This window comes from Miniopterus natalensis, chromosome 5 (genome assembly GCF_054644295.1).
Source record: "Miniopterus natalensis isolate mMinNat1 chromosome 5, mMinNat1.hap1, whole genome shotgun sequence".
NCBI lineage: Eukaryota > Metazoa > Chordata > Mammalia > Chiroptera > Miniopteridae > Miniopterus > Miniopterus natalensis.
In genome coordinates, this window is record NC_142085.1 from 14,969,880 (window position 1) to 14,980,859 (window position 10,980).

Consider the following 10,980-nt stretch of genomic DNA (forward strand, 5'->3'; position numbering starts at 1 on the left):
AGTAAAATTTGGAGGTCATCACCCCCAAACAAACGACCATAGCTTGCACTAAAGTGAAGGTCAAAAACTTTAACTGCTCAGTGTTAAATTAATCAAATTAACCAAAGGTTCCTCCTAGGAACCTCAAAAGAAAAAAATGTATGTGAGCAGTATTTCAAACATTCAGTTTCAGATGAATGATATGATAAACATAAATCGACTCTTGGTGCACAGTTGTCAAAATGGTTTACTCACATTTGTTAAAATCAGAACTGGAAGGGTGACCTGTATAAAAGAATAGATAAGGTGGTTCTTCCCCTATAGTTCATTGTATCCCTAATGTTCCACCCCCTGCTGCCCACTGACCAGGACACGTGGACTCAACAGAGCAGTTACATGGACTCAGAACCGTCTCAGCTGGAAGCAGTCTCCACTTCAGCCCACGTGGCTGGCCCGCCCTCCTTTCAAAAGCCCGCGCAGCTAGTCTCTCTGAGACTTTATGACTTGCTTTCTTCTTTTTCCTCTGGTATCTTTTCCCAGATTGGCTCCTTGACGTGTTCTGGTAACCGTTCTAATTTTGTCTAAAAAGAGAAAAATGAAACTATAATAAAATGGAGACCTAATTCTTTGGCCACAAAATAGATTAATTTTGCTCCCTTAAATCCTCTTGACTCTTTTCTTTTACCCCTCTTATCTTTTTGTAGGCTTGGAAACAGAAAGAAAGCTTGATGGTGTATAAAACTCTGGCATATATAATCTATTTGATCCTCAGTGATCTCTAGGGACTGCCACCTAATGTGGTTCCCGTGTATAAATAACTCCTGAGAGGCAGGGAGACTTCAGAGGCAGCTCAGGGAGGACGTGGCTGCAGTGCAGGCCTCGGCTGAGCTGCCACCACTGCACGGGGAAGTGGAGATCCCAACCACTGTGGCAACCCTGCCTCCAGGGCCATCATAGGCGCTCCCCTCCACTCCGTGGGCCAGGACCAGGCTGCAATGTATTAGAACAACAATACAGATGGTTGGGGAAGGTCATCAAAAAGACATGACTGCCAGTTTGACCTGTGAGCTGAACCTGAGCAATAGAAGGTTCCTTGTCTCCTCCCATGATTTGGAATGTGTTCTGCTTGCCCAGAACCTGTTCCAAGGATATAGGCTTAAGAGAGAAATATGGTATTGAGACTATCTGGACTGGGTACATGAGTGACCCCAGTTAAGGTCTTCTGGGTACATGAATGACCCCAGTTGGGGCCTCTATATAAACTTTTAAGATTTGGCAGGTGGGTACGGAAAGCTAATTGTCTTGCAGCTGCCCAAGACAAAGCAGGTAAGTAAGTTCCCTTGCTTATTAAACCTGCCACCTACCATTTGGAGTGGTCTGCCTCTCCCTTTCCTTGCCCATCACATCCAGGGGTGGTTTCACATTACACCTGGGAAGCTCCCAAGGCGGCTGTGACCCAACACAGATCTACCCTCCAACAGAGGTAGAAATTAACATCATACCTTTGTAACTTCCATGGCAACTCCTTCAGGTAAGTTTCGCTGAATGTATTCCAAGTAGACGTCTGCTGTACTTCCAGTTAGATATTTTAACTGAAATTTCAAACATGAAATTGGTTCATGTTATGCTGTTAGAGCAGAAACTTTTAAGTTTTATTGGTAAAAGTGGAACAGTCTTTTCTTCTTCTATGAAATCTTACACAGAATCCCAACTGAAAAACAATAACTGTAGATTCTCTGTTTGAACTGAATGGGAGGAGCATGGCCCTGGGGCACCTTCCTCCCAGACGTTGTAAAGCCAGGGCTCCATGGACCCCAGCTGGCAAGCATGCTATCAAACCAGTAAACTTACAAGAGTTTGACAAAACAAGACAAACGGAAACAGACTAGATTACAAGACAGAGTTAGTATGAGATTTTCTGCATGCTCCATGCCGAGGTGTTTCTGTTGGACACAGGTGCATAAAATTTTGGGTTTTTATTTTCTATTTAAGGGTGGGACTACGTTTTAATTATATTTGTACCCTCAATGCCTAGTACAGTGCTTCCAATGTAAAAGATGCACAAGCACTTGTTTTAATAGCATTTATCAACCATTAATTATGTGATGGAAGTATACTCAGTGCTTTAGATAAATATCGCATTTAATCCTCACACTAACCTAGGAGATGGGTACCATTATTATTCCCATTCTACAGATAAAGGAATTGAGGTACAGGACATATGGCTGTCTGACTCCAGAACCCATGCAATCCTTAACCACAAGACCATGCTGACCCTAGTGAATGCACTAATGAAGAAGATGAAAATTTTATTTATTTATTTTTTAAAATATGTCTTTATTGATTTCAGAGAGAGAGAGGGAGAGAGAGATGGAAACATCAATGATGAGAGAGAGTCATTGATCGGCTGCCTCCTGCACACCCGCTACTGGGGATCGAGCCCGCAAACCGGGCATGTGCCCTGATTGGGAATCGAACTGCTGTCTCCTGGATCCTGCCTGGGTCAATGCTCAACTGCTGAGCCCCGCCTGGCCTGACCAAATGAAAATCTTAATGCTGCCCTTGATAGACATGGAAATCCAGTAAGCAAGTGAAAAGAATTATTAGAACTGTGTGAAAATTTAACTAGAATTTTTGAAAAGCAAAAAAATTATTCTAATGCTATCTTAGTGTATAAAAATAGTCAGCATAATTTGCATTATTGAGTTTAAGTATGAACTATTCTAAAGGATGGCTTTGAGTTTGATTTTCCTATCTGTTGCTCTCATAAACACAAAAGGACATTTACACCTCCTCTGCAACTATTAGGCATGAGCTGACGGAAAGGAAGTCAGCCCAGTCAAACTTAAAGGACAGGTTTGCTAGTATGAAATTTGGGCATTTCAAAAATGCCTGAATGTGTAGAATAAACTCACCTCTAAACATCTGTACAGTGTTCTCATTTCATACTGAACTCTGTGCTTCTTGAAAATATGCACTGATTTGAGCAGAGTAAATCGCTCTATTTTCCTTGGAGGTTCATGCCTGAAAATTAATGGGCAAAACAACATACTTAAGCTAAGTGAGGTTAAAACCTTAGTCACTGATACCAAAGCATGATTCCCCAATTGTGTAGGTCAGGCTCATACTCAATTACAGGCATTAACTACCATTTACAGACTTCCACTTGTCAGGACTGTCATCTATGCTTAACAACTGCTGCCATAAAGCTCAGGCCAAAATAAACACCTCAGACAGCAACACAAACATTTTTCCACAGACTCAAAATTGAGCCTCAGCATGCACGCGAGTGCACGCACACACAAGCCTCCAGCTTCTACAGCCTTGAAGTCCCTTACTGACCAAACACATGAACTGGAAAGGGTAACACCAGTGTGTTAAACACAGTTGTAATGTCTCTGTATATGTGTTATTTTAGGAAAACCTACAGATACATCGATAATCACAAAATTATAGTCAGTTATGGAAAACGTGGGTTCCTTGTGTTTTATAAAAAGGTGGACTAACAAAGCCTCAAATGGGCCTTGTTCTACATCAGGAGCAGGTGACAAGACAAAGGAGGTAATTATACTTGACCCTGCAGTGACTTCAGGGCCATATAAAGCTCACCTTGCTCAGGCATGAAGTTACTGGGTGAGTGGTGTTTCTCAGGGCAGTTTTGAAATGATGAATGTATCAACTGAAGACTATCAAATCAAAGGATCTAAAAGGAGTGCTTGTCTACCTAACTGCCTCCCTGCCCCATGGAGATCCCAGACTTGAGTGCTTCTTGGGTCTCCTTAAGTCTATAAAATTGGTAGAGAAAGGATTTCCTTCATTTTCCTGGTTCACTCATTCTAGTATTTAAACGTTCTGGAACACAGGAAGGGATGATCCTGCTTGGGATAATAGGGCAAAGCTACATCCTACCTATCATGAGTTCTCTCCATTTAAGAGCTCAGACCTAGCTGGAATCAGCACCATTTTCATGGTTGATCAGCAGCTGACAGGTCAGATTAGGAAAGACCATACTTACACTTTAATAGAGATACCAAGTTCTTTAGCAGCAAGCACAGCAAAATATTCGTAACTGTCCAACACAGCCTTATCATGGCCTTTTACCAAAACTGACAGGCGCTTATATAATGTGTCTGGTTCGTCAGAAATGGTTATCTACAATTTTAAAATCAAAAAGAAGTTTCACTCGTGGTTCCTGTAATAGTCACAACTAAAATTTTAACATATTACCCACAATTGAGCAACTTCAGAGTTTAGCAATAAATGGGGAGAAAAATGCTAAGTAACATTTTAACACTGTTAGCTTAAATATCTAGATACCATCACATTCAAATATACACAACGATCCTTATAATCTGTTAAAATGCAGTTAGAATCAGACGGACTTTCAAGACAATGTACAAAATCACTAATGCAACAGTCTAACTTAATAGTATTGAGCCCCAAATTCACAATGGGAAAGGATTTGGGGGTCTGTTAACAAAAGTAGCCCGGTCAGAAGACCTAGGTTGAGAATTAAACTCTGCTACTTCGAGCTGAATGACAGTGAGCAAGTCATATAATCTCACTGCACTTTAGTTTTCTCACATATAAAATACAATACTGATGCTACAGCTCACAGCATTTCTTTAGAAAATAAAAAACACAGATTGAAGTGTTTATAAATGATAAAACATTGTTATAATAAAGGTGAGCAATTACTATTCATATTCTTTTTTTCAACCTCACCCGAGGATATGTTTATTGATTTTAGAGGGAGAGGAAGGGCAAGACAGAGCGACACACACACAGACTCACACACACACACATAGAGACAGAGAGAAACATTGATGTGAGAAACATCGGTCAGTTGCTTCCTGCAAACCCCCTACTGGGGATCAAGCCTGCTACCTGGGCATGTGCCCTGACCAGGAATCAAGCCAGTGACCTCTCTGTGCATGGGGCGATGCTTGACCAACTGAGCCACACCAGCCAGGGCCATATTCTTTATTAGGCTTTATTCATGCGTGTTTTGCCTGCCATAACAGAAAAATTACTCATTTCTAATTAAAATGTTATGACACTGACTGTACATATAACTTCCACCCTAATACTTAAAATCTTAGAAATAATGGGTTTGACATTTCTGATTTTCTTCCAAGAGATGAATTAACTTCACTTCATTCATCCATTAAACCAGTAATTTATATACTAATCCAAGGATTCAGGGTTAATTACTTTACCCCTGAAAGGAGATCTATTACCTAACCAGGAAGCTACACATTCACTATTCACTCTCAGTTACCCCAAATAGGGTTGCTGGAAGAACAGCATATACTGATATCCTATGGCAAACTTTGGAGGACAAGGGAAGGGGGAATACAGCCCCTATTTAAACCCTATTCTGATTGGGTTTAAAAAACCCTACAGGGTTTTAAAATTTTTTTAAATTAATTAATTAACTTATTTTAGAGATGGGGGGGAGGGAGAAAGAGAAAGAGAGAGGAAAAACATCATTTTGCTGTCCCACTTATTTATGCATTCACTGGGTAATTCTTGTATGCGCCCTGACAGGGGATCTAACTGCAACCTTGGTGTACTGAGATGACGCTCTAACCAACTAAGCTACCTGGCAAGGGCCTCCTACAGGGTTTTAAAGATATTTTGTATCTATTAAAAATACAAAAAACCAGGAGATTTCACATTAAAATTTAGATTTCAGTGTAGCTTGGAAAATTTAGTAAATCTGGCATCACTAGGTTTGATTTCCCACATGGCAATAAGTGGCTAGAGTAAGTAGCAGCTGCCTCACTTATAAAGGGCATAGCCGATCACTGTGACCACCCTGTCACCTCTCCTTACAGGCCCGGCCCATGCAGGCATCTGAGTTGGAGACCTGGGGTATGTATGTATATATATAGTCATGGAAATACACCTAGTATCTACTAAGTGAAAAAATGAAACAGCAGTACATTATGTATACACCATTCCATTTTGGTGTGCATGTGCATAGATATAATGATTATGTGCAGATAGATGTCTAAAAAGATTCATACTAAACTGTTAAAGAGGGTTATTTTTGAGGAGTGGAACTAGAAAAAATGGAAATCTGTAAGGATTTCAAAATATTACAAATAACACAAAAACTGGGTTGAAGGAATCATGTCTCTTACTTAAATGAAACAAAGTTATATGGCTACTTCTGGATTTTACTTGTGCTACTGCTCTTTCTCACTGTCCAGGCCCAGGCTCAATGCCTTAAAATGAGAACAAAGATTTGACGGCCAGAAGAAACAAATTTTCCTAGAACACATCAAGTATTCTGCATCATTAATTATGACAACTCTTCACTTATTCCGAGTTACAAGCAAAAGACTGCTCACTCCCAGTTATGTGGGGTGAATAATTTAGTCCTTTACAACTTACCCAGAAACCCTGAAAGAGAACATGAGCAACAAGGACATCAGAGAATACTGTACTCAGGCACACTATTCCAGATGAAAATTTTTTTAGTCATAAAGTGTTTGGGAAACCATGCTAAATAAAATAATAAGGAAAATTTATTACTAATGTAGTTCCTTAGGCCAAGAAATAAGGAGTACATACTGTAGGCTTGGTCAAATCCTTGGGAACATCAACATGTAGGTTTGAAATCTGTACCCACTTCATGTTGGTACTGCTGTGTGGACAGAAAAAAGAGGAACCTAAGTAAAATAGCACAAGAGCCCATTTTCTTGTTCAGTTTAGCATGTCTAATTACATACTTACAGAAGAAAGCCATCATTTTTGGATGTACTGCTCTTAGAGCTGTTTACAGAAAAATCCCTCGAACCCTTAAAGAAAAAAGGAACACATTAGAATTAAAGTCAATCCCCAAACCATTCATAGTTTCCATTATAAAACAAAAAGATGTATGATATTTCAAGTAAAGGACTATCTCATTATTTTAGATGATATTGGGGTAACTAAAATGCCAAATTAGATTTTATTAAAAAAATACAATGGTAGAATTGATAATAAAAAAGGACATTCAAAACACTAGGGAATCTATGTATTTTAAACTTTAGAAGAACTTTTTAAAATAAGTAATTTTCACATTAAAATAAGTTATAAATTAAATTTATGGACATCAAAGAAAAATATGTGGCTTAATTTTCCCATAATTTTTACAGATTAAATATAATTCAATATAATACTTATTTGCCTCAATATTTTCAAGGAATAAAAAGTCTTTATAATTTAATTAAGAGTTGAAATAAGAATTCTGAAGTACCTTCTTTTGAAGCTTTCATACATCTTTTCCAGTGTATGTATTTCTTGGCTTAGCCAGGATAACTAGCTTATAAGTAAACTGACATACACACTGAAACTTACACCCATTCTCTGCTTTTATATCACTACTGTGCCTCATAATGCAACAATCCAGCCTTTCCAAATCCTTTAATGTCAGCTCCCCCTAGTGGATCAAAACTTCTAGTCATAGGAAGCATGGTACTATGTATATCTAATTTGCCATCTGTTTTTCCTTTAAGCTTTCCTGAGATTTAAATGTGTAGCCTGAGAAAGTGGAAGCATGATAGGATCCTTAAAAATACTTTGAAGATGATAATAACTTTAGCACAAGTGAAGCTTAATTAAAACAACAGAGGGTCACCTAAGTATGTTAAAAAGCCTATTCTTAGTTTACTGTCCTTCTTCCCCTCTTTTCCCAAGATGGAGGCAAATTAAAACTTTCATATTTTCCTTTGGATTGGGGGAAAAACAAAAAGAGGAGGAAATCAGGTCCAATACCAGGGAGGAAGAGGTTAAGTGCCACTCTTTACCCATGATCAAAGAGAAAACTTCCCACATTTCTGCCAGTGATCCTAACAATTCAGTTGTGTGGAAAGACAACAGATCTAAGGAATATGACACTTGGCAATTATATTCACCAATTATAAACCTCTGCTTTTAAAAGTTGTAGGCTAAGTGCTGTTGCAGCCACAAATCAACCTTAAGAATTTCTTAGTTTTCTTTTTGAGGGGGTTGAAGGTTATCTGCAGACGTGCCTTAGTTCAAAACTTCAACCTCTAAACACCATCTGACTTTTCTTAAGAAGAGTGAGTCTCAAAGTGTGCTCTGAGGATGTCTGGGGAGCCCCTGAAACACTTTCAGGGGGCCTGGAAGATTGAAATTACTTTCATAATAATACTAAGGTTTTATCTGCAACTTTTCCACTCTCATTCTCTTACAAGTATACAGTGAAGTTTTCCAGAGGCTGTGTGATGTGTGGTATTGTTAGTGACAAGGGGACCTGGCCCTGAGTGGGTCTGCCAAGGGCTGGCAGGTAGTGTGTAGGTTCTTGACTGCAGGAAAGATTTCACAACGTGAGTCCAGGTGATGTTTAGAGGACATTTATTAAAACTGACAACAGTGAACCAAAGGGGTTAGGATAGAAGCAGCAACAGGAGAGAGATTATGCGGGGGAAAACGGGGCGAGGTAGAGCTGCTTTGGCTCACTAAGAAGTCAGAGAGAGAAGGGGGCCTTGTGGACAGGTTCATGGGGTTAGCCCGGGAGGAGCTGCTGCTGCCCACTGTTACCTGGCTGCAAGTCTTTTGGGTCCCTTCGAGTTTAGATGTGTACTAGTGGGGAAGATTGGGGGGGGGGGGGAACAGGCACAGGCCTGCTCCTTAGAAGGAAAGCCCATGCTGGGATCTTCATTTTGAGGGTTTTTGAAGGCCTGGGGAGTTTAGGGGACATCTTTGGTGATGATCTCAACAGAATATTCATCAGTTTTATGCTGGTGTTCTAAAATGAGATTTATTCCCTTAACTTCCCCTGTTCTTGGGTGTGGTTTGCAAATGGCACTAATTGGATTTCTTCTATCTATCTTCCTGAGTGGGATGATTTAAGCTATTTACCCTCTGGTTATGTAAACTGTTTACTCCTAAGTGTCCTTGGTTACAGAAGATAGGATTTAACAATTTTCTAGATGACTGTAAACTGCTTGGTCGTTATCTGCCTCAGTTTCCCTATTCCACTTATCCTGGTTTTCTAGCCTGTCTCAATATGAATAAAGAAGCAGAGATGAGAATCCAGCTGTCTTCTTTTAAGCCAGACATGAAAGAGATTTGCAAAAACGTAAAACACTGCCAGTCTTCTCACCGAATTTGTTTTGAAAAACATTTCTTTTTCCATAAAAATGTTAATTATGTTAACATGTATTAACATAATAGTGTTACTTTTAAAGGAATAAGCATTTTAAAGAGTCTCAGTTTTATTGTCTAATATCGATAACTAAACCCCACAACAACAAAAGTTCAGTTTGGAGTCAACCGTTTTTAGTGTAAAGGACTGCTTAAGTTTTTGTTTCTACTCCAAAGAACCGCGCAGAGGATATTTCACTCATTCCTCTGGCTTCAGCGCCTCGCATCTAAATCTCAAAACCCCTGGATAGGAGGAAAGCACCTCAATTTAGTTCCGTGGGAAGAACCAGATCTCGTCCCACGAGCTCAGCCCCTAATTTTCTCGAAGCAAGTTTCCTGTTTTCGGAGCCCCGGGTTATTTTGCAAACGTGAAAAGAGGTGTGTGTGTGTGTGTGTGTGTGTGTAAGGGTGGAACGTATGATGTTCAATATCCTTTCCAGCTCTGTCATTTGTTCCAGCCTTTGCTCTGACTTACGTTTTACCCCATGAAAGAATTCGAGAGAAAACCAGGCCCTTTCTTGCCACATTATTGCAAACGAGCCGAGGTGCAGAATAAAATCGGGGAAAACTCCTGACGGCCAGAACGACGGTTGTCAGCCAGACTTAGTGGCAATGTCCCTGTCGGCGCGCCTAGTGCCCCAGTCTGCCCGGTACCTGCCTGCCAGAGACGCCGGCACACGGCCCCGAGCGCCGCCCGCGCCGCCATCTTTCCGTCAGCCTCGCAGGATCCCTTCCGGGGTCACAGTGCGTCCTCCGACCATAGAGTCCGAGGAAGGACAGACTGTACCCTGTGTTCCGGCACGGGAACGACCATAGAGACGCAATTCCGGCCTTCGTTAGGATGCAATTAGAATCCCGTCGGCTTCCCGCGGTTCCTCCGCCCAGGTGCAGGTAGTGACCAAGGTCCGGCAATATTTTCCTCTACAAATCCTGTCTGTCCTCTGTGGCTCCTGTAGTGTTGGAGGCAAACATAACGCGTGCTTGGAAAAAAACCGCTTGACAGCGGTTATCTCTGGGTAGTGGATTAATGGCTGATGTCTTTATTTCTGTATTTTTCAAAATGTTACAAAGTCTGTATTTCATTAAAATAAAAGAAGAGTTTGCCACTCCATTGAGTCCAGGCGCCATCCCTTTTCCTCACGGCAGTGGCCTTGTCGTTTCCCTAATCCCCCCTCCCGTCCCCACAGCAGCTGGCGTTCCGCGCTCCAGGCGACCGACCCCACTGTCCTGCCGATCTTCCTAAGTCTTCATTTCCTTGTGCTGCTCTAGGATTTCAGAATTCGCAGAGGCCTGCACCCAGGACCACGAGGCAAAAGGTGTTACAGACAAAAAGTGTCAGGTTATTAACGTCCACCACAATTTAGCTCCAACTAAAAGGCTTAGTAACTGAGTTTTTCTGTAATACAAATTTCTTCCATTTGCGCAGCTCTCTAAGCTTTATTTCCCCGAGTGCTTTCACAGAGGCAGTTTAGTATCACTGAAAACCCTGGCCTTATAATCGGGAGATCTGGGTTGTAGACCCAGGTTTCCCATTTAGCTGAGTGACATTGAACAAGTTACTATAGATATATCTCTAGTTGATATATGAGAAAACTGACTCAGTTTTCTCATGTATCAACTAGAGATGATAATAGTTCCTACTTCACAAATAGTTGCTATGAGGATGAAGCGAGATACTGACCTATGATGTTTGCTACAATGCCAGGCACATAATAATGCAAATAGATGTCATCCAGTATTTGTACCATAAAGTTGCTTCTACCTCACAAGATTGTTGGGAAGATTAAAAATTTAAAAGTCAAGTTTATGGGAACATTTTGTAGCATCTAACTAAAGCAT

The 10,980-nt window shown here is 40.6% G+C and overlaps 1 protein-coding gene across 3 annotated transcripts; it reads right to left on the reverse strand.

Moving 5' to 3' along the window:
- Nucleotides 1-208: 208 nt before the first annotated feature.
- On the reverse strand, nucleotides 209-9,744 carry MRPS10 (mitochondrial ribosomal protein S10). 3 transcript variants are annotated; one of them, XR_015714529.1, is made up of 8 exons: nucleotides 9,617-9,744; nucleotides 6,724-6,788; nucleotides 6,562-6,634; nucleotides 3,995-4,131; nucleotides 2,895-3,003; nucleotides 1,482-1,571; nucleotides 346-560; nucleotides 209-264 (listed from the first exon to the last, which is right to left on the reverse strand). XR_015714529.1 is itself a non-coding variant. In XM_087817119.1 (7 exons), the coding sequence occupies exons 3-7, from the start codon at nucleotides 6,622-6,624 to the stop codon at nucleotides 477-479; spliced, it is 483 nt and encodes a 160-aa protein (XP_087673245.1). In that variant the 5' UTR covers nucleotides 6,625-6,631; nucleotides 6,724-6,788; nucleotides 9,617-9,744; the 3' UTR covers nucleotides 209-476. The 3 variants fall into 3 exon arrangements, 2 of the variants coding, with proteins under 2 accessions (XP_087673245.1, XP_087673244.1); XM_087817119.1 differs by having other exon boundaries at nucleotides 209-560; nucleotides 6,562-6,631; XM_087817118.1 differs by having other exon boundaries at nucleotides 209-560.
- Nucleotides 9,745-10,980: the final 1,236 nt, after the last annotated feature.